General features: G+C 40.8%; 1 protein-coding gene across 7 annotated transcripts in view; it reads left to right on the forward strand.

Moving 5' to 3' along the window:
• PDE10A (phosphodiesterase 10A) overlaps nucleotides 1-22,231 on the forward strand; it is a 590,210-nt gene that overhangs the window by 363,926 nt on the left and 204,053 nt on the right. For all 7 annotated transcript variants that reach the window (XM_033937273.1, XM_033937275.1, XM_033937278.1 and 4 more), the window contains 2 exons: nucleotides 4,864-5,019; nucleotides 18,372-18,422. In XM_033937273.1, the coding sequence (XP_033793164.1) occupies nucleotides 4,864-5,019; nucleotides 18,372-18,422 (207 nt within the window). The remainder of the gene's footprint in view (nucleotides 1-4,863; nucleotides 5,020-18,371; nucleotides 18,423-22,231) is intronic.

The raw sequence follows: 22,231 nt of genomic DNA on the forward strand, positions 1-22,231 counted from the left end.
GCTCATTATTTTTCTTTTATTGACCGTGTAACACAGTGATTTTGTCATTTTATTTTATTTTATTTCATTTTTCTTATTGTACTGATTGTAATATGGTACTATTTTTTTGTAATGTATATTATCCATATGTACTTGCTGGTCTGCACCATATGTTTTGTTTTGATTGTTGTGATTTTCTAAAATTTAATAAAACATTTTTGAACATTAAAAAAACCCCAAAAACCTCAGCTGAATGTGTGATGGCGACTTAGAAAACAAATAGAATATTAGGAATTATCAGAAAAGGAATGGAAAACAAAGATGAAAATGTTATCATGCCTTTGTATCATTCTTTGGTTACGGTCACTGGATCTAAAAAAAAAAAATAGAATTAGAAAAAATACAGAGAAGGGTGCCAAAAATGATAAAAGGATTGGGATAACCTCCCTAAGAGGAAAGCTAAAGTGGCTAGGGCACTTCAGCCTGGAGAAGAGTTTGGCTGAGGGATATGATAGAGGTCTATAAAATATTGAGTGGGGTGAAATGAGTAGATGTGAATCGTTTGTTTACTGTTCCCAAAAATACTAGGACTAGAAGGCATGTGATGAAACACTTTTTCCTACCTGTATTATCTGGATATTTTATTTTTCTATGTGTTGATCCTATTTAAGGAAAAATATATTTATTCGACAAAGTGCAAGCCAAACATGGCAAAATAGAACATTTTTCACACAAATCCGCACATTATAATCCCAACCCCCCACCACCCACCCATTCCCACTGATAAACCCAGAGTGTGAGAGTTTAGGACATGTACAACGTAAAATCAAACATTCAAAAGTTGACTCCTGGCATGAGGAGTAAGATCCATCCAAACATTTTCCCAAAAGAACTGAAAACGACGTCCCAGACCACCATCCAATGTTACAAAGATCTCCAGTGACTATAGTTTGGGGGGTCAGGGGATAGCCAATGTGTCAGAATGGCTTAAATGCCCAACAACATCACTCGGGCTATAAAACCCGACATACCTTTAGGTTTAGGAGGCGTGATCTGAAAAATCCCAAATAGTGCTCTGGGTGTGGGCAGCTAATGTCTGCCCCATAGAGAAGTGGTATATTCCCAGACAAGTCCAAAATTGCTGAATACAAGGGCAGGACCAAAACATATGTCCCAGTGTAGCTCGAACCTGCGCACATTTAGGACAATTGTGAATTTGGGTTATTCCCATCCTGTATGCTCTCAAAGGTGGAATATACAGCCAGAGAAGGAACTTAAGCTGAACTTCCTAATGAAGAACATTAGTGGACAACTTCTACAAAGTCTTCAAAATCTTTTGTATTTGCAGTGCCGAAATCGCACACTGCAAGTCCTCTGACCAGGTAGCAGCTAGGATTTCCAAATTAATACTCGGTTGCACATCACGAAGTCCCACATGATGAAAGAGTAAGGGAACTAGTTGTTGAGCTGAAAAACTAAACATCTCCGAGATTGCTTCAGTTAAGTGAGTTACTAGCAACAATTGTACATAGTGGCGGATTTGCCAATAAGCAAACAAATCCACTTCCAACAGTCCAAAAGAGCGTTGTAAGGAGCGAAAGGAGGCCAGTGTCCCCTCCTCAGTGTATAGTTGAAAAAGATATTGTAATCCTTGGGATGCCCACCTCTGAAGAGGAACGTTCTGCAATCCGGGAACAAAGGCACAATTCCCCTGTATCAGGAGGTATGGAGAAATCAAAGAGGACCGTTTTAAACAAGCACAAACCCATCGCCATGTCCGCCTCGCAGGGGCAAAGAAAGGATAGTTTACCACTACAAAGCGGAGAGCTGGGGCTGAGACATGTAATAAATAACTAATATGATAAGGAGTTAAAACAAACAGTTCCATCTGTGTGGCAGAAAAATAAGATGTACCTCGAAACCAATCATTAATATGTCGCATCTGGCAGGCCTGGGCATACCATCAAATATTCAACAAACCATAACCTCCCCTCTCCCTGGGCTGACACACATGCAGAATGGTCATTCGCGGTTTCTTGCCCCCCCCCAAATAAAATTGTAACAATCTGGAGAGTTGTACATAGTGGGCATGCGTTAATAACAGCGGTAAAACCTGGAATCGATATAGCCATTTGGGAAACAATATCATGTTAAACAGGACCATCCTCCCTGCAACTGATAGGGGAAAAGTCCGCCAGATTTTTAACTGGCACTTCGTTTCCTCCAATAACGGAGAAACATTACATGTATAAAGAGTGGACAGATCACGAGGTAACTAGACCCCTAAATAGTGGAGTGCCGTAGGAGCCCAAGAAAAGGGAAATTCCCCTACCTAGGTATCCTGAAGAGCTAAAGGAATAGCTAAGGCCTTAGATTTATAATAATTCAATGTGAACCCCGAATAAAACCTAAATTCTTCCAAAGATTGCAAAAGATGGGGCAACGAATAAAAAGGTTGTGTCAGCGTGAATATTAAATCATCAGCAAAGGCCAAAACCTTTACTGTATGATTAGCAAATGTCATCCCCGCCACAGCAGGATCCCGCACTACGGTTCTTAAAAAAGGTTCCAAATAAAATAAAAAAAGAAGTGGGGACAATGGACAACCCTGCCGAGTTCCACGTTCTATCGTAAAACCCTCAGTGATGGTATCATTAATTAATAAACACACTACTGGAGAGGTATATAAAGTCTTTATCGCCCGTGCAAACCAACCCGACACTCCCATATAATCCAGGACACCAAACAGGAATGTCCAGTCATTTTGATCAAAAGCACGAGCTGCATCTAAACTCACCAATAGTAGAGGGATATCATGGACTTTTTGAACATTTTGTACAGACTATCTGCCCCTCACAAATCCCACCTGCTCCGCCCCGATAAAATCTGTGAGAAGTAAGGACAAACGGTCTGCCAAAATCTTTACCAAGTGTTGATCCTATTTTGTCTCTTCTGCTTTCTTGTATCTTCTGATAATTCCCTTTCCAGTGGTTACTGTCCATTTGTCTTTTCTCCTCTCTCCTGTCTTGTTTCATTCCCTCACTCTACCTGTCTCTGATATACTTATCTTTCCTTTTTAATTCTTATCTCCCATTTTTTCTCTGTCCACTCAAATTTCACCTTTCTCTTTCTTTTTACTTTTTAACTATCTACCAGTTTTCCATCTCCCTTTCTCATGCTCTAGCTCTCCCATTTCCCATCTCGCTCTTTTCCCTCTTCATTAACCTCTGTACCTCTCTAATTCCATCTCATTGTCCCCCACCCCTCAATCTCATAATGTTTCCACAATTTCCAATATATCCCCTCCCTCCATTCTTTTAGCCCAGCATCTCCTCTCCCTCTCCCCATCATAACCTGACATCTCTGTCCTTTTTCCTCCACTATCTTCATGTCACATCTCTCTTCCCTCCTGTTCCCCCTCCCCACTGTCCATCTTCTAACCTCCTCTCTTTCATGGTCCAATTGATTCTGCTCTCTTTCCTGCTGTTCTTACTTCCTCTTGCCCCATGATATAACATCTCTCCCTCCTGCCCACAGGTCCAACATGTCTCCTTCTCTCCCTCCCTCTTATCCCCTGCTCAAACATATTTCTCATTTTTCCAAAGTGCCCTTCCATCCAGCATCTTTCTGGGCCTGCCTCCCTTGGGTCCATCATCTCTACCATTCTCTTCTCTCCCTCCTTGCTATTGTCCATCATATCTCTTTTTCTTTCTCTCCATCCATCCCTCTCTTTCTGGGCTCATAATTTCTTTTTCTAGACCCTTCCTCCCACTTGTAGTCCAGTGTTTCCCCCTCTCATCCCTCCCTGCTCCCACCCATGGGCTAGCTTAAAACAGCTCTGGGGATCCTGCAGTCTGACCATCTCTTTCCCTTCTCTCCATCATTGTCCATCTCCCTCTCTTATTTCTTTAGATTTCTATCCCATCCTCCCATGAGCTCAGAACAGGTTACAGAAGCACATTCACAGTAGTTTACAGCAGACACTTTCAGTTAGATTATATTAGACATTCATGGCACATTACAGTTGTATTAGGAATTCATGGTACATTGCATGGTACAGCCATGGGAACTGCATGTAGCCATGGTAGTGTAGGACATAACGGATGTAGAAAGATGGCAGTCATGGGGTGTTTCCTGCTGATTGTATAATAGTGTTCATTGGGAGAAGAGAATAGGGGAACTGCTTGCTGGAGGTAGTTCAGGTGAAAGGAAGGTTTTTACTGCTCTTCGGAAGCTCATCAGTGAATTCAATGATCTGATCTGAGCAGGCAGTTGATTCCATAGGTGTGGGACAAAATGGCTATAGGAGCGCTTGCAGGCTGTTTCCCCTCACCTTCCTGGTCTTCTTTAAAAATCAGTCTCCCTTTTCAGAGGTGCCCCAGCACAGCAGCCATTCTCTCAAGCTGCCTGCAGCTGCCACAGAACTAGCCCTCTGCTGTGATCTGCACCCCTGACACAACTTCCTGTTTCCTGGGTGGATCACAGCAAACAGCTTGAGAGAATGGCTGTTGCACCAGGGCCCATCTGAAAAGGGAAATTGACTTTTAAAGACCGCTGGGAAGATGATTGGAAGGGAGGGAGATGGACAATGGTGGGGAGAAGTTGTACCACTGAAATGTATGTATATTATTAATATATGGGTGGGAGGGATGGGATTCTTTTATATTTATATATTTGGAGGATTACAAATAAGATTGTCAAGTGATTAATTAATATATTTCTGAGTGATTATTGTACATTTGTTGTAATTTCTGAAAATGAATTAAGATTTAAAAAAAAAAAAATGTATGTATGTGTTTTTAAATTTAAAGTTGCCAGAACTTTTTATTTTTTTTCTTTCATTTAACATTTTATTGATATATTCTTCTTTTCTGTTCCATATAGGATGAGCGATTTCCAAAAGGTACAGGACTGGACTCAGGGACTCGTATCCAGTCTGTTCTCTGTTTGCCGATTCTCACTGCAATTGGTGATTTGATTGGTATCCTGGAACTTCACCGATATTGGGGTAAAGAAGCCTTCCATCTCAGTCACCAGCAGGTGAGGGTTTGTGATTCACATCTATAATTAATAACTTCTAACACATTTCTGTGGATTTGATATCATCCAGCTAGAAAGGTAATACATTGAGAAGATGGTCAGTTTAGGAAGCTGTTCTTTCACGACAAACAGTATTTACTTATTTAATTTGTATTTAGCTCAGACCTTTCCAGTATTCATTCAAGGTGCATTAAATTCATGTCCAATAGGTATTTTCCTATGTCTGGAGGGCTTTTATTATAAGTCTATATCTCATGTACAGCCTAATGGTTAGTGCAGCAGGCTTTGATCCTGAGCTTGATTCTCACTGCAGTTCCTTGTGACCTTGGGTAAGTCACCTAACTTCCATTGCCCCAGGTATAACCCCCTTAAAAAAAATAAAACTGGATTGTGAGCTCACCAAGGACAGAGAAAAGTACCTGCATATCGGACCTAATTTCATATAGGGCACTGAAAAAAAAAAAATAGTGCTATTTTACAAACCACATCTCAAGCTAGGCACAGTTTATAGAATATGTGTAGTGCCCATTCCCATGATTAAAATATAGGTGCAGCCATTTACACCATCTGAAACCTGGTGTAAATGCCCACGCCTAACCTAGACGTGGATTGGGCATATTCTCTAATGCTGCACATAACTTATAGGATACCCATGACCCACCCTTGCCCTTCCCCTAACCATGCCTCCTTTTGAGACCCATACAATAGAATTTATGTGCACAATTTTGTAGAATACACTTAACAAGCAACTATAGGCACTAATTAGAAGTTACATGCACTACTTGCTAAGTGGCAATTATCAGTGCTGACTGGCTGGTTAAGATGTGCATGCATGGAACTTTAGTTGCCATATATAGCATCCAGGGTCTAATGTGTACAGCACTGTGTACATCTAATCCACAGGTGTCGAAGTCGGTCCTCGAGGGCCGCAATCCAGTCGGGTTTTCAGAATTTCCCCAATGAATATGCATTGAAAGCAGTGCATGCACATAGATCTCATGCATATTCATTGGGGAAATCTTGAAAACCCGACTGGATTGCGGCCCTCGAGGATCGACTTTGACACCCCTGATCTAATCTAATAGCAGTATATAAATGATTAGTAGTAGTAGTAAGTTTACCTAAAGGAATTGTAAAACCACTAATTTGGTCATCTCTCTGAATTCAAACTAAGTGAATGTGAAGGTGGTTTGTATCACAACAGGTTGATATTTGTTAGAATTAATGCCTAAATGGAGGAAAAGATCTCAGATTCACCACTTAGGGAACGTGTGAGTTTTCTCCCTATAGTATTGTGGTGTTGGATTTCTTTCATCGATCAACAAAACCTCCATCCTATCTTAATAGCTAATCGTTAATTGTCCATTTATTTTGAAAAAAATTTTAAACTTATTTTAAATTAATGATAGCATCCTAATGATATTTGAATGAATCTAATAACTATAGCCACTATATTATAGTACTAGTCTTTAAGCCCGTAGGCTGAGAGGAACCCGGGACCGTGGCAGAGGCTCGTTGCACAGTGTAAATACAGTTGCTCAGTGTGAGGCTTCCTTCGCTCTTCCGGGTCTGCATTCCGACTCCTCAACGCGCCAGCCTGAGCCGGCATAGGCGGTTGAGGGTGGAAGGTTGTGGTCGGAGTTGCTAGGCTGCAGCGGATGTGTGAGTTGCGAGTGTGGGGCCTGCAGCGGCGCGAGGTGGAGACGGAGAGCAGGCTGTGGTGACGTTATAGGCGCGCATGCGCACTCGTATTTTCCCGACGGACCAGGGAACACGTTTTTTTTAGTGCGCATGCGCGGCCTATCATTTTATTATATTAGATGGTCAAAATGACTTCATATCAAACTAAATGCAGAAAAGACAAATAACTTATCTGCAAGTGACGAAACACCTCAAAGAATTAAAGTGCTTCAGTGCTCCGAAGTAAAGTGCTGAGTGCCGTATCCTCATTCGGAGATAAAGTGCTGAATGTTATATTGCACAATGTTCTTCTCGCATATCGAAGTGATTTACAGCGAATAGTGACCAGGTACTCTAAGGGCTCCTTTTACTAAGCTGCTATAGCGTTTTTAGCACGCGCAGAATTTTAGCGCGTGCTAAACCCGCCCTACGCGGCTAGAACTAACGCCAGCTCAATGCTTGCATTAGCGTCTAGCGCGTGGCAATTTAGCGCGCACTAAAACCGCTATCGCAGCTTAGTAAAAGGAGCCCTAAGTATTTCCCTATCTATCCCAGCAGGCTCGCAATCTAGGTATGGTACCTGGAGCAATGGAGGGTTAAGTGACTTGCCCAGGGTCACAAGGAGCAGTGCTAGTTTTGAACCCACAACCTCAGGGTGCTAAAGCAGTAGCTCTAAACATCATGCCATTCCCCCACTCCTCCACTATTTCATTTCCTTGGGAGATCCAAGGTGGCACTAGGCCATTCTTATAATTTTATTTGATTTCTTCATATTCATTGGTTTTTGATATGTAAAAGGAAGGGATAATTTGGGTTTCCCTTCGGACTCAGTGGAGGGCTCCTTTTCTGAGAGATAACTTTGAGTGGATTCATGTAGCGAGCTGCAGAGGCTGAAAGCATTTGGCCAGTTTGGCACTGCTCCTCTGTATCAAATTAAGATCAAAAACAGTGTAATACACATAAAGGGAAAGGGATTGGGACTTGTGTACCACCTTTTTGTAGTTACTCAACCACACTCAAAGTGGTTTACATACATACAGGTACTTATTTTGTACTTGGGGCAGTGGAGAATTAAGTGACTCATGGTCACAAGGAGCAGCCCTGGGATTTGATCCCACAACCTCTGGGTGCAGAGGCAGAAGCTCTAGAATTAGGCCAGTATTCATCTTCCTAACTTAAGAAAACAGCTAAGATTACTCTATACCATTAAAGCATTTATCTAATGAGGACCTTCATAGATGGAGGCATAGTGAAAGACAGCTATAGTGACATAGTAAATGACGGCAGATAAAAGACCTGTGAGATTCATCCAGTCTGCCCAACAATCACATTCTTTCTCATAAGAACATAAGAAACGCCCTCACCGGATCAGACCGAGGTCCATCCAGTCCAGCGATCCGCACACGCGGCTGCCCATTTAGGTACTCCTTTTTGGAGACCCGGATTTACCATATCCCTCGATATGATATGCAAGAAGGTGTGCATCCAACTTGCGCTTAAATCCCAGAACAGTAGTCTCCTCCACTACCTCCTCCGGGAGTGCATTCCAAGCACCCACCACTCGCTGTGTGAAACAGAATTTCCTGACATTTGTCCTAAACCTGCTGCCACTCAGTTTCAGGCTATGTCCTCTTGTCCGTGTCACATCAGAATATTTCAGTAAGTACATAAGTACATAAGTAGTCGCCTCCGCCGGGGCAGACCAGAGGTCCATCCAGCCCAGCGGTCCGCTCACGCGGCGGCCCATCAGGCATATTGCCTGGTCAGCGGTCCCTGACTAATTTTATTGCCTACCTCTACACTTATCTCTAAACCTTCCACTGCTCTTATCTGTAAGAGTAATGCTGCTTCATGGTCTATTTTATCAAATCCTTTTAATATTTTAAAAGTCTCAAGGCAACAAACCAGCAATTAATGTAATGTAATGTAATGTAATTTATTTCTTATATACCGCTACATCCGTTAGGTTCTAAGCGGTTTATAGAAAATATACATTAAGATTAGAAATAAGAAAGGTACTTGAAAAATTCCCTTACTGTCCCGAAGGCTCACAATCTAACTAAAGTACCTGGAGGGTAATAGAGAAGTGAAAAGTAGAGATAGAGGAAAAATAAAAAATAAAAATAAACATTTTAACAAAACAGCATTGATCTAAATACTTTGGAAGGTAGAAGAGAGGAGAGAAAGGAATAGATGCAGAAGGGGGAAATTTAAATGATAGAAATAGAACAAAACAAAGACAAAAGGCAAAACAATAGATAAGATTAAAGATAAATCATAAGCTGGAAAGAAAAATAATATAAAACTTTGTCTTCAATCCACGGTTTCAGTGTCAGTGATGAAGTGGAGCAAGTAAGTTTAGGAGGAGCGATTGACGTTCCCAGAAAGGGCTTCTTCAGGGAAGAGACTTGGCTGACAGTCCCAGGATGCTTATGTCTCCTCCCCTGCGATGGTCTCCTATCCAATTAAGTATAAGTTGTCTTCCCCTCCCCCTGAGATCAGTAAGGCCTGTACTCAAGACAATTTGAGTTTAGTCTAAAATATGTATAATCGCTCCTGGTCCTTCTTGCAGTGTATGGGACAGAGATCGTAGAGGTCTGTCTGGCAACGGCTACACCACCCCACTTTTCATTAGTACTTAGCATATGTTGGCAAGCAGTTCTAACAAGAAGCTAGTAAGAAAATAAGAATTGCCGCTGTGGTCCATCATGCCCAGCAGTCCACTCACGCGGTGACCCTCTGGTCAAAGACTGAGACTATCCCTATCAGCGTACGTCCTTGTTCAGCAGGAACTTGTCTAACTTTGTCTTGAATCCCCGGAGGGTGTTTTCCCCTATGACAGACTCCGGAAGAGCGTTCCAGTTTTCCACCACTCTCTGGGTGAAGAAGAACTTCCTTATGTTTGTACGGAATCTATTCCCTTTCAACTTTAGAAAGTAAAGTTCACCCTTGGAGAGGGTGAACAACCTGTCTTTATCTACTATGTATATCCCCTTCAGTATCTTGAATGTTTCTATCATGTCCCCTCTCAATCTCCTCTGTTCAAGGGAGAAGAGGCCCAGTTTCTCTAATCTTTTGCTGTACGGCAACTCCTCCAACCCCTTAACCATCTTAGTAATCAATGTGCTTGTGTTATACTGCAAAACCTAAATTTCTTGACCACCCTTCTTGCTTTAATAAGGAAATGCTAGGCATATCTTATGAAGGGGCACATTAAATCTTAAAATCAGATGTTTTTGCTGTTACCCTGTTCCTGACCAACAGCTGGAAGAATATTTCAGATCTTGGTTAGGAGAAAAAATGGATAAGCCTGCAAACACGAGACCATTAGAAATTCAGAATTTTATTTGATTTGGGGAGCAGGGGAAGATATTTATAATCATAAATAATAGCAGTTCTATAATTTGCTCCTCTGATTAAAAAAAAAAAAAATCTACTATAGCGAAATGCAAAAATTTCCAGAAGCTGGCTTCATGCAAAATATACTGCAGTTGTTGCCTCGGTGATGCCAGTTATAATCACCAGAACTGGCTCCACCATTAGTATAATCATTGATCCAAAGATTTTTGTGCCAATCATTTTGTATATAACCTCTTTAACCCATATGTCTATATATAAAAAAATCTCAAAATAGTGACAAAAATGTATCTGTTCAGCTGTTACAGATATATATGTTTATTCCAGTATCCTAAATATAATTGTCTCAAACATGTTTTGAGTATTATAAATGCATCATCTCTCAATACAGTCCTTAGTTTGGGAGGTGGTGATATTATTGCAGGATGGCAGTATTTGATGGGTGAAGAGGTGTGCAGAGTGGTGGGGCAGTTGCAGGGAGGCAGGCTTTGAGTGTGTGGGCAGTATGTGGAGTCATATGGCAGTTACAAGGGGTAGTTTATAGGTGTGAGACAATTACAAGGGGTGTTTTTGAGAGAGAGAAAAGTTTGCAGGGTGGTTTGGCAGTTGAGAGAAGGTGTTTTTTGAGTGTGGGGACCATATGTTGGTGGGTGGGACACCAGCAGGTGGGCAATTTCTGGGCTCTATAGATAGTTGAGGGGGATGGAATAATTGCAAGGAGGGTAGTTTTGGGAGGGTAGTGGCTAATTTGTGCGTTTGGAACTGCCTTGTCCTGTACCCTTAACTGCTACATTTCACTCTAAAGGCTAAATTCTCAAAAACTTGCATTAAAACTGATGGGCCGCTGTCGCAGCTGTTATTGTAGAGATTTTAAAAAAGCGAGTCATTCTCCCAAAAATGAGGTTGCAAATGAGGTTGGCAGAGAGTAGCGAAGGTTCGCTAAATTTGCATGTGCCCATCGCTGGCACATATGGGGAGGGGCTTAAGGCTCTGATTGGCCTAGACGCCTAAGGCACCGGGGAGAGGAAGGCCCATCATTTTGAAGAGGCAGGCCTGCTGGCTGGAGGGTGTAGGCAAGGTAAGAGGGAGTGGGTAGGGGGGTTGTTAGAGGCATGAGGGAATCGTGGGGGTTGCATGGTGGCGGGAGGGAGTGGGGGAGGGGTGTCAGGTCACTTGATGGCGGGAAGGAGTGGGCATCCCTCCTGTTGCCATGTCGGGTGATTGTGCGACATAGCAGGAGAGAGTGGGCATCTCTCCTTCTGATCTTAAATTTGGTTTTTTTTTTAAATTATTTTAATTTGCATGGGGGGGGGGGGTCTGAGCTGTCAAACCTTACTTTCCTGTCAGTGCCTTAGCCAATCAGCGCTGAGGCACTGATCAGAAAGTAAAGCAATGACAGCTCAGACCTGTCGGCAAATTTTGGCCGCAAATGTGGCACAACCAGGTTAGAGAATCCCTCACCGATTATAGAGAATCACTTGGAGTTTTAATATACATGATCTCATTGTATTACATTTGCTTGATAATATCGGAGACTGCTAGAAAACTTGGAAAAGACCTCAGTAAGCTGTTTTGATAAATCCACTGCTAAAATACATGCATGCTAAACCACCTGGAAACGGTTCAGCGAGCATGTTAAATGTTAAAGGCAGATTTTAGTTTTGAGAATCTGCCCCTAAATTCTTTGCTTCAGAAACTGGAACTTCTTTTCCCACAGAAATGCATTGGAACTTGTTTTTTGTGTGTTTTGGGGAGGGGGGGCAGCTATTTCTCTGAAACCCCTTGTCTGATTTTATCCAATTTTCAAACTCAGTTAAACATTTTTTTTTACCAGTTCTTCCCTCATGCCAAGTTTCATCCTGTTCTCTTAAATTTTCAGAGATAGATATTCACAACCCGTTTAGTAAAATTTGATACAACTTTTGTTGGGTTGGAAAGAATAAAAAAATCTTGTACCGTGTAATGCTTCTTTTCATCTCTCTGTAACAGAAAGATATACTTTCCTGCAAAAACTTTATTTTGATTACTGGTTGGGCATCAGTGTAAATCAGTGATAATGCATGTCTGTAGTCTTTCAATGGATTGGTGAATGTTTCTTCATCACTTGCCAATTGTGCCCATTATAAGGCTTAATGGCATGAAAAGCTGGTTGAATAGACCATTCACAGTCTCCTGTAACCTGAACAAGACACTTTAGAATTCACTATCCAACACGGGAGCTCCTTTTGCTGTAGGTATGCTATTCTCTGCCTGATTTAAATTATTTGATACAGTCTCATTGCAAAAGCACCTGCTTTTGTACAACAATGGTTGAAGGGCAAAAGAATGTCATAATAATGGTTTTGCTGAATGAATTTACAATCAAAAATTCTCTTATGCTTATTTTTACTTAATGTGGGATTCAGAAATCACTCAATAGTTGTTATGGAGGCCCAGTGTGAGTGGGGTTTGTTTGTTTTTTTTACAAAGAGGTGCTGAAAAGTTCTCAGCCCAATCAACTTCCTAAATTCTGAATGTTATTTTACCACTGTAGCTGAAAAAAAGTGTTATTTTGTTTTGCAAAGTGCTAATTTGCAGAATCATAATGCTATATTTTGACTGAACCAAACCAAGCTGCAGAGAAAACAGAGTATTGAAGGAAGACCAGTTCCTAGGACCCGAAGCAGCATATCTCAACAGAATACACAGTGTACTGCACCGCGGAGAACCAGCTTCTGGATTTATACTGCATCGGGAGATGCCTCTGAGGTTGCCCCTGACGAAGGTTATGAAACGAGGCTCTGTAGGGCAATCAGCTGGCACCCCGTATGAACAATAGCGGTCTACAGAACGAGATAAGTTCCTGCTTTTAGTAGCTTTTAACGGTTCACAAATTGATAAAGTTAAGCACTACAGGAGCATTTCAAATAATGGAAGACTAGAAGCGATAGTGAATTATCTTCTTTAAATTATTCAAATGTATTACACAGACACCAGGGTGTTTGGGCTAACTAGTTAAGCTTGGTAATAAACACAGTTTAAAAGAAAGAAAACAAAACTTTTGTATTATAAATTATAGATTTAGATTGGCCCACAGGGTGTTCAAAGTGATGTGAATGGGTAACGTCTGCTGGGCACATTTGTGCTACTGGCGGTATTGAACCCTGGTGAACTCGAGAAAAACTTTTTATCTGAGTTCCCATTTACTGATTTAACACCCTGTATGTAATATTTCAGTGCGAGTTTTGGTAATAAATCTAGGTGGCCCGTAACCCTACAGGTGTCTGAAGAAGAAGAGAGCAGGTCTCATTTTGGAGCTTTGACATTGTTTTAGACCATTGATTGACCCATGTAAGCATAAAGTGTAGAAATTTTCAAATAAGTCATGAAGTTCCTATTCCTACAGAAAGAAACTCCAAAGGAAATCCATGAATGTATGATGCAAACATTGAGTGATAAATTTCCATCATACTCCACAGTGAAGAAATGGTGTGCAAACTTTCAGCTTGGAGATTTTGAAACCGACGATGCAGCAAGGTCTGGGAGACCTCAATCGGTGCCAGCTCCTGAAATTTGTTGATCATTTCCATGATCTGATTTTGGCAGACTGGTGAATATAATAATAATAATAATAACTTTATCATCTAAAGATATAATAGATAAGCGAGCAGCTCTTCTCGTGACCTTTAAGACAGAGCTCGAAAAACAAGATATTTTAAAATTATATTTTTTGAAAAAACAAGAGATGTTTTGCGGTCAACGGGTGATAATGTTTCCGGATGTATCTAGACAGACTCAGTTTAAAAGAAAACAGTTCCTTCAGCTAAAGCCTAAAGTTTTGGCAGTTGGAGCTACTTTCTTTTTGAAATTTCCATGCAAATGCCTTATTTCGTTTGTAGTGATAAATATGTGTTTTATGATCCAGTCCAGTTAGAAGACTTTATTAAAGAGAAACCATTGTTGAAAGCTTAATTTCAAATACTGTTTTTACTTTTGGAGGATGTTGTATAGATATATAAAATGCCAGTTGCCTGTCTCTAGATAAGTAGACAGAAAGATTTGAAGTTTTATTTTAAAATACTGGCTACCAGTGATAATGTGGACTAGGACATGGTTGAATTATTGCCAAATATGTTTTGTTGTTCTTTATATGGAATTTGTAAATTTTTTGTGGTCATTCATGAATTTGTTATTAAGATATAACGAATAATCAAATAAAAAAATAAATAAAAAAAAACAACTTCATTTTTGTATACCGCCATAGTTCTAGGCGGTTCACATTTGTTTATCAAAGTTACAAGTGGTTCATGACAATTGAACAAAGTTGCAAGCAACGAAGTAGTTGAGGTTAGAGAAGAGAAGGAACGAGTAGATCTTGGGAGGAGGAGGTTGGGGTGAGTATGTTGGGGTAGTACAGTAGAGGGGGATAGGGGAGGTTTCGGTTCATTGAGGAGGGACATTAAGGGTCTTGTCCATGAAATAGGTGAGTTTTAAGTAATTTTCTAAATCCGAGGTAGGTGGGGGCCTCGAGGACCATTTGGGCTAGCCATGTGTTCAGTTTGGCAGCCTGGAAGGCGAAGGTTTTGTCAAGGAATCTTTTGGACATATCAGCTAAAACAATTGTTGACACACTACAGACATTCAGGGAACATGTAGGGTATATAATCCACGAGCAGCTGGGTATGCAGAAGCTCTCAGCCCAGTGGGTGCCCAAGTGTTTGAATGCTGATGAGAAGCAAAGTTGAGTGGACGCTTCCAATTGATTTTGCAGCATTTTCAGTGAGCTGGTGCCAACTTCATAAAACATGGTTACACCACTATGATCCTGAGACAGAACAACAGTTCATGCAATGGTGGTACTCAGGTTCTCTAAGACCAAAGAAATTCAAGACTCAAAAGTCAATGTTTGGGATCAGGAAGGTGTTGTAATGACTGACAAACTTCCAATGCAGAAAACTACTGTAACTTGCAATGCCAATTAAAGAAGGCAACATAAGAAAAAAGGAAAGGAAAGCTGTGGAAAGGAGTTCTCTTTTTGCAAGACAAGGCTAGTAAAATGATGTACTTTTTGGCGCAGTTGGGGTTTCAGTGCATAGACCATCCATCCTACTCACCAGATCTTGCTCTATATGACTATTTTATGTTTCCAAACCTTATAAAAGAGTTTGAAAGGGCAACAGTTTTCAAGTGATTCAGAGGTGACTGCAGACATCAGAATATTTTTTGGAAGGGTTACAGAAATTTCAGACATGATGTGCCAAGTGTGTTGAACTTAGGAATGACTATGTGGAATAACTTGTAAGTTTCATGGTTCTACATCATTCCCTTCTTGGTTGGACTGAGAAATTTTCAGCACCCCCTCATACTGCAGTGTTTGAAGAGGACAGATATTGTTTTCATAATAGAGAATATAATGTAATCCATGCGGTTTTATATTTAAATATAATGACATTTGGATTTGTTTTCATATCCATTTATGTGGCTTCTAAGTGACTATGGTTGGGCACCATTGTTCTACGTTTTTACCACTGTGGTATACACTTCAGTTGTTACTAGAAGCATTGTCATTAATTGCATGCTTTCTGTGCTTCTAGTCCATTCCCATTTTATAATGGTATGTTTGTTGATCGTGTAAATCTGTGTTCTAATTTGCTAATCATCAGCATTAGCTTATGAGTGCTTGAAACGTTCCAAAGGGACTTAATGATTGTATGGCAACTACTGGTAATGAATGAGGAGAGAACACAAAGATGCCTACAGGGATCGGAGCTACTAACAGTCCCTGTTCAGGACTTGGGAATGTTCTCATTCATTTTGCAGAGTTCAGTATTTCCACTTTCTCAGCATACAAAAAATAATTTGATGAAAACTTTAAGAGATCACTACTAGTTTTTGGTTGTTTTTTTTAAATCTTAGAGGAGCACTTCAAGTTTTAAAAGATGATGATAATGAACTCCTTAATACTTAACCATAAAGGAGAGTGATTTGAAAAGAAGTGTTTCTTGTATGATTTGGAGGCTCATTTTCAAAAACTTATACACACAAAGTACCATAGTAACCTATGACATTTTGTGTGACTAAGTGCTTTGAAAATGAACCCCATAGTCTTATTTTCTACATACAGTCAAACCTCGGTTTGCGAGTGTTTTGCAAGATGAGCAAAACATTCTCGCAAATCGTGACTTGCAAACCGAGCATTGACTTGATTTGCGAGCACCCTCCCGCTCAAACCGGCATCACTCTCCCCGCCCGCGAACACCTCCCCCTGAGAACCGGCACTGCTCCCCCCCCCCCACTCGAACCAGCATCGCTCTCGCCCGTGAACGCCCCCCGAGAACCGGCATCGCACCCCCATGCTGGAAGCAGCATCCCCTGCCCGCCCAAACAAGCCACTTACCCCTTATGGCACTGGCACGCAACACCAACCCTCAGGACGTGCCGGTGCCAGTCAACGAAGATCCCGCCTCTTGCCTGGGCTGGGCCTTGAGCATCTGCGCATGCTCAAGGCCTTCTGGCTCTCGTTCTCTCTGAGAATCTCGGGACTGAAATATTATAAGACACTTATAAGACACTTAAGCCCCGATTCTATTAATGGCGTCTAACTCCTAGGCATTTATTCAGCGAGGTTGTCAATCAACTGCTAGGCACTGTTTATAGAATCATGTCTAGCGGTGCCTAAGCGTTCTTAGGCGCTGGTAGGTATTAAATCCTTAGGTGCACTGATATTCAGGCCAGGAGGTTTTTTGGGCCTAAATGAGGGCATCTAACTTAATCCATGCCCAATCTGCACTCCAAATCCACTCCAATGCCTACTTGCCCGTGGGCACCTTGGTGTAGATGCCTACATTGTAGGCACCTACCGAGTTAGGTGCCTACCAGCAAATTAATTTTTTAAATCATTTTTTATTGTTTTTTTATTGGTGCTTTGAATTATCAGTACTGATAATTCATCCATACATCCATCTATAGCAGTGGTCTCAAACTCAAACCCTTTGCAGAGACACATTTTGGATTTGTAGGTACTTGGAGGGCCGCAGAAAAAATAGTTAATGTCTTATTAAAGAAATGACAATTTTCCATGAGGTAAAACTCTTTATAGTTTATAAATCTTCCCCCCCCCCCCCGAAGGCCTGCATGTTCCCCCCTTCTTTGCAGTCTTAGTTTCAGCTAATTACCGCAGTCTGCAGAGAGGATTGCCAGTGCTTTAGCATTCCTTGCAGGCTGCCATGGGCCTCCGCAGCATGTTCCCTCTGCCGTGATCCCGCCCCTTCTCTTGATGTCAGGGGCAGGATCGTGGCAGAGGGAACGTGCTGCTGAGGATGATGGCAGCCTGCAAGGAACGCTACAGTACTGGTGATCCTCTGCAGGCTACGGTAATGAGCTGAAGGTAAGAGCAGGAGGCCAGGGGGAAGCCGGAGGATGCTGCAAAGAGTGGGCAGCACTAGTACAGACAACAGTAGCATAGACTGCGGGCCGCAAAATAGTATCTGGCGAGCCGCATGTGGCTCCCGGGCCGCGAGTTTGAGACCACTGATCTATAGCATTAACGTTTAACATTCAACTTTCTTCCATTTTTCTGCTTTCATTTCAAAATCTACTTTTCCATGCCTTCCCTTCCCATCTATCTATGTGTACCATCTCCTCCCTCTTTCTTCTCCGCTGTTGATGAAGTGAAGAAATAAACACCACAGGCTGGAAGGCTTCATTGGTTCTCTTTGCTTACCTCACTTTTGCAGTTTTGCTGTGTTGGCCATGGGGTATTTCCCTCTTTTGGTTTTGCTTCCTGCGAATCTGAGGAAGCCAAGGTTCCAATCCCGTTGATACGCCTGGTGACACTAGGCAAGCCTCTTCATCCTCCATTGTCTGAGGGAGAAATGTTGAGGACATAAACATAACATACTATACTTCAATGTAACTTGACCAGTGAAAATATAAATAATTTATTATAATTCATACTTGTCTCAAAAATTTCAGTGCATGTTATAGCAAAATTGTGAAATTGCTACATCTAAGTGAAGCAAAAAACCTCAGCTCTTCAGTCACAGGCTTCAAGCCACAAGAAGGTATAAAAGCTGAAAGGTATCAATGTCATGGTTAGGGTATTGGATGGAGGGAGAAAAGGAATCCTAGAAGTCATGTGAAAACTATGGTGGTTTCCCAATGTTGTCTGGGCAGCTTGTCTCCATTAATGGATTGTAAAGAAAAAAAATTGACCTGGTGAAAAAATACCCATTATGCAGACAGATGTATACCATGTGACCTAGAGTGCACGTGTGATTTTCGAGTCATTGCAATTAACTTTCTGAATATAAAACAAACTTCATTTGATGTTCTAGGTGGCAACAGCAAATCTTGCTTGGGCCGCGGTAGCAATACATCAAGTTCAGGTGAGTTTTATGAATTTTATTTCCTGATGTATTTATGTATTGGGAAAGAGAGGATGGAAGAGCTTTGGAGAACTGCTAGACAAGGAAAATCTTGTGCCTGATAGGATGTGAAAGAAAGAATTTCATTAAACTAGGTACTAAGTGATATTATAACTTTAATTCATCTTACTCAGTTTAAGAAATATGAGGTCCGTCCTCTCTGTAAATATAAAAACATAGAGCATGGTGGCAGATAAAGGCCATATGGTTCATCTAGTTTGCTCATCAACCTTAGTCTTCAGTGCCTTCCTCTTTCTCAGAGATCCTCTGCTTGTCCTTTTATTTATTTATTATTTTTTTATAGTTTCTTCTAAAATAGTGTATAATAAAAATATCAAAACTCGAACAGTACTCAACAGCCCCAAGAAACCTCTAACTCACATAAGAACATATTAAACAATCCTGCCATCCTCAAAAATACCCAAGCACAGTCTTTTCTCTCACCTGTCACCCCCATAGACTTTTACGAATAACCATACCTTACACTAGGGGTCAGTAACCTATGGTATGCATGCCACAAGGTAGAACGCCAAGAGGTTTTCATGTGTGTCATGCACAGTGATTGGCAGAGTGGTGGGAAAGTCAGTAGAGTACTTCCAGCTGCTGATACAGGACGCCCGCATATTCTTAATTCATGAACTAAGCTTGTACAGGGAGTGCTGACTTCAGGAGCTGGAAGCATTGCCATCTTCTCTGCTCTGAGACAGCAGGGGTGGGGGAGAGCTCAAGAATATAAAATCTTCAGCTGGCAGGGTTGAGTATCACTGCCAGCCAAGGTATTAAATTTAATGAGGCAGCATCTAGGGGGGAGGGAAGTGAAGAAAGTAAGAAAATATGTGAAGGCATGTGATCATTTATTGTCATTCAGTTTGAAAGAGTGGAATGCACTTTACAATAGATTGCCAACATCTGCCTTACACTATTTACAAAATTTTAGGATGATAGAAATATAAATTTAACTCATCGGGGACTTTATTTCATAAAACTGAGCCTATACATGAAAAACCATGGTTCCATGTGTCACTGATTATAACGTTTTGCGGTCATTCCAGCAGGCTCTTTTAGAATGACCATAGGGCTCAAACAGCTTAAATTAAATGAAGTCCTCCTTCCAGTAGGTCTTTAAGATGTCTATTATGTCTACATCTTCATTTAGGGGTCATTTAACTAAGGTACGCTAACCAGTTGAGTGCGCGCTAAATCGGTTAGTAAAAAGACCCCTTAGTGTTATACATTCTGGACCTGATTCTAAAAATGATGTCCCAATTATAGGCAGTGGTAGGCATCCTACCCGCCATCTAGTGGACCAATTAGGACACACATTTAAAAAATATATAGGTGTCGTTCTTGTTCATATGCAGGTGTCTAGACATGCCTATAGATGCTTAAGGCCTGCATAGGTATGGTTTACGCTGAAAGTGGCCTTAGGTATCCATAGGTGTGCTTAGGTACTTCCATAGGTCTGAGTCGGATGCCTTAAATGTAGGCCTGTAAAATGCTGGCCTACATTTAAGGCATCTGTACTAAAAATAGATACGATTCTGGATGTGGTGCCTACCAGTGATTGACACATAGTAGGTGCCCATTTTGCAGGCGCTTATTGCAAGAGGCGCCGTTTTCAGAATCAGGCCCTCTAACTCTCCAATCTTAAGACTTCTGGCATTTGCATAGACACAGTTTAAAGTGTGCTTATTTGTAGTCACAACTTGTCTAGCAGTTACTGAGGATAGTTAAGATTCCTTGATTAGGAATGTGCAGTTGTTTTAAACATTTCTCATGTCGTTTTTAACCTCATAATATTGGGTTATCTTGTGTCATCAACAGTGTATACTATTTCACTATTGATAACACTGCCTAAAACAACACATTTTGTATCTAAATGTACCTGAGATACTTCCGGTCAATCCACCACAAAAATATCTGTTAGACTGTGCAAACAAGATGATACGTGACATTGAAATAATTACTCCATAAAGTAACAAAGTATACCATAGAAACCAAACCAATAACTATAGGACCTTGAAAATCATCATCTGTGGAAAAATTAAACCACACCCAAAATCACAACCTATACCATGTTGCTATATGAACGCAAGATCTGAATGCAACAAAACTCCTTTAATTTGAGATATGATTGAAGAATCTGACTTTGGAATTACATTACATTAGTGACTTCTATTCCGCCTTTACCTTGCGGTTCAAGGCGGATTACATAAGAATTGTTATGATCTTAATACATAAGCTTATTTGGTAAGGAATTGTATTCATTGTATAAACATCGATTTTAAAAAAACAACTCTGATCCTATCACTTAAAGATATGACCAGCAGACTATAAAATAATACAAATCAATAGGCAGCGGAAAAAAGCAGGAAGAACAGCCAATAATATACCAGAATTTTCTGAAAATAGCAAAAGTTAATTCCCTGAATGTACCAGATATAGAACTCATATTCTATCAACTAAAAAATTATCATGATGCTTAGCAACCTTTAGGCATTATACTACATTACAGACCTCCAGGATCTTGGTCAAACAACGCCCCAAAGATATACGAGTTGATATCAAATGCTCCCAACTCATATTACTAGGCGACTTTAATCTACCTCTAGAAAACAATTCCTCAATAGCATCTCACTTGTAGACATGATATCAGGCCCTACTCATGAAAAAGGCCACTTGCTAGATATGGTTACAGCAAACCAACCAATTTTCTATCCAAAAATGAATGGTCACCATTAATATGGTCAGGCCACCACATTTGCAGCTTTTCCCTAAACTACAGACTATTCCACAGAAACACATGACCAATAGAAAAAAACAATCATGTCTAGAGGGAAAATCAATATACAACTACTCTGAGAAAGAATAGATCCTTCACTATAGACTATCAATTCTAACTCAGACCTAAACCATAGAGACACATTAGACATCATAACGCCAGTAGTTGAAAGGACAATACACAAAAACGTTTTTTTAAAAACATGGTTCTCTACCAAAATGAGAAGCTTAAAAAGAGAATATTGCAAATTAAAAAGAACATGGAGAAAATCAGAGGACCTACTAGTTAAAGATAAATGAAGGAAATCATTTTCCCACTTCAACAAACAAATCAAACAACATAAATGGAAATACTTTGCCAACTTAATCGGAGCAAAAAAAAACAAACTTAAGGAAAATGTATAAAATCCTAACAAATCTTACTGCACATCTGTAAACTCACCAAATACAGCCTCACCCTTATCAAACTCACTAGCACAGTACTTTTCAAACAATATCAAAACTATATTTAAATCCTTTAGAAAAAAACATCAAATGATAACCATGCTGGAGAATAATTCAGGCAACATACAACAGAATGTATTCAACCTTCAATATCACCACAAACAAAAAGCTGAGAACAATAGTGAATAGGCTATCTGGAATAGGCTGCAAACTAGATACATATCTGCTCCACCTACATCTTAGCATGCCAGAAAATGTACTTAACTAGTTAGTCAACACAACTCTAGAGAAAGGTCAGTCCTTCGCCTAAAAGCTAGATTCTGTATCTGGCGTCTGTCAAAACCAACACGTTATAGAATTCCACCCCCCCCCCCACCCCTGCAACGATAACAGCAGGAGATGCCTAAACTCTCCTGCCACGATCGCGATTCCATCCCCCCCCCCCGAACGGCTGCGAACCACGGCAGGAGAGAGGCCAAATCTCTCCTGCTGGCACCCCAACCCTCCCAATAATACCAGCAGGAGGGAGCCCAAGCCCTCCTGCC

The sequence above is a fragment of the Geotrypetes seraphini genome, chromosome 3 (assembly GCF_902459505.1).
Source record: "Geotrypetes seraphini chromosome 3, aGeoSer1.1, whole genome shotgun sequence".
Classification (NCBI taxonomy): Eukaryota; Metazoa; Chordata; class Amphibia; order Gymnophiona; family Dermophiidae; genus Geotrypetes; species Geotrypetes seraphini.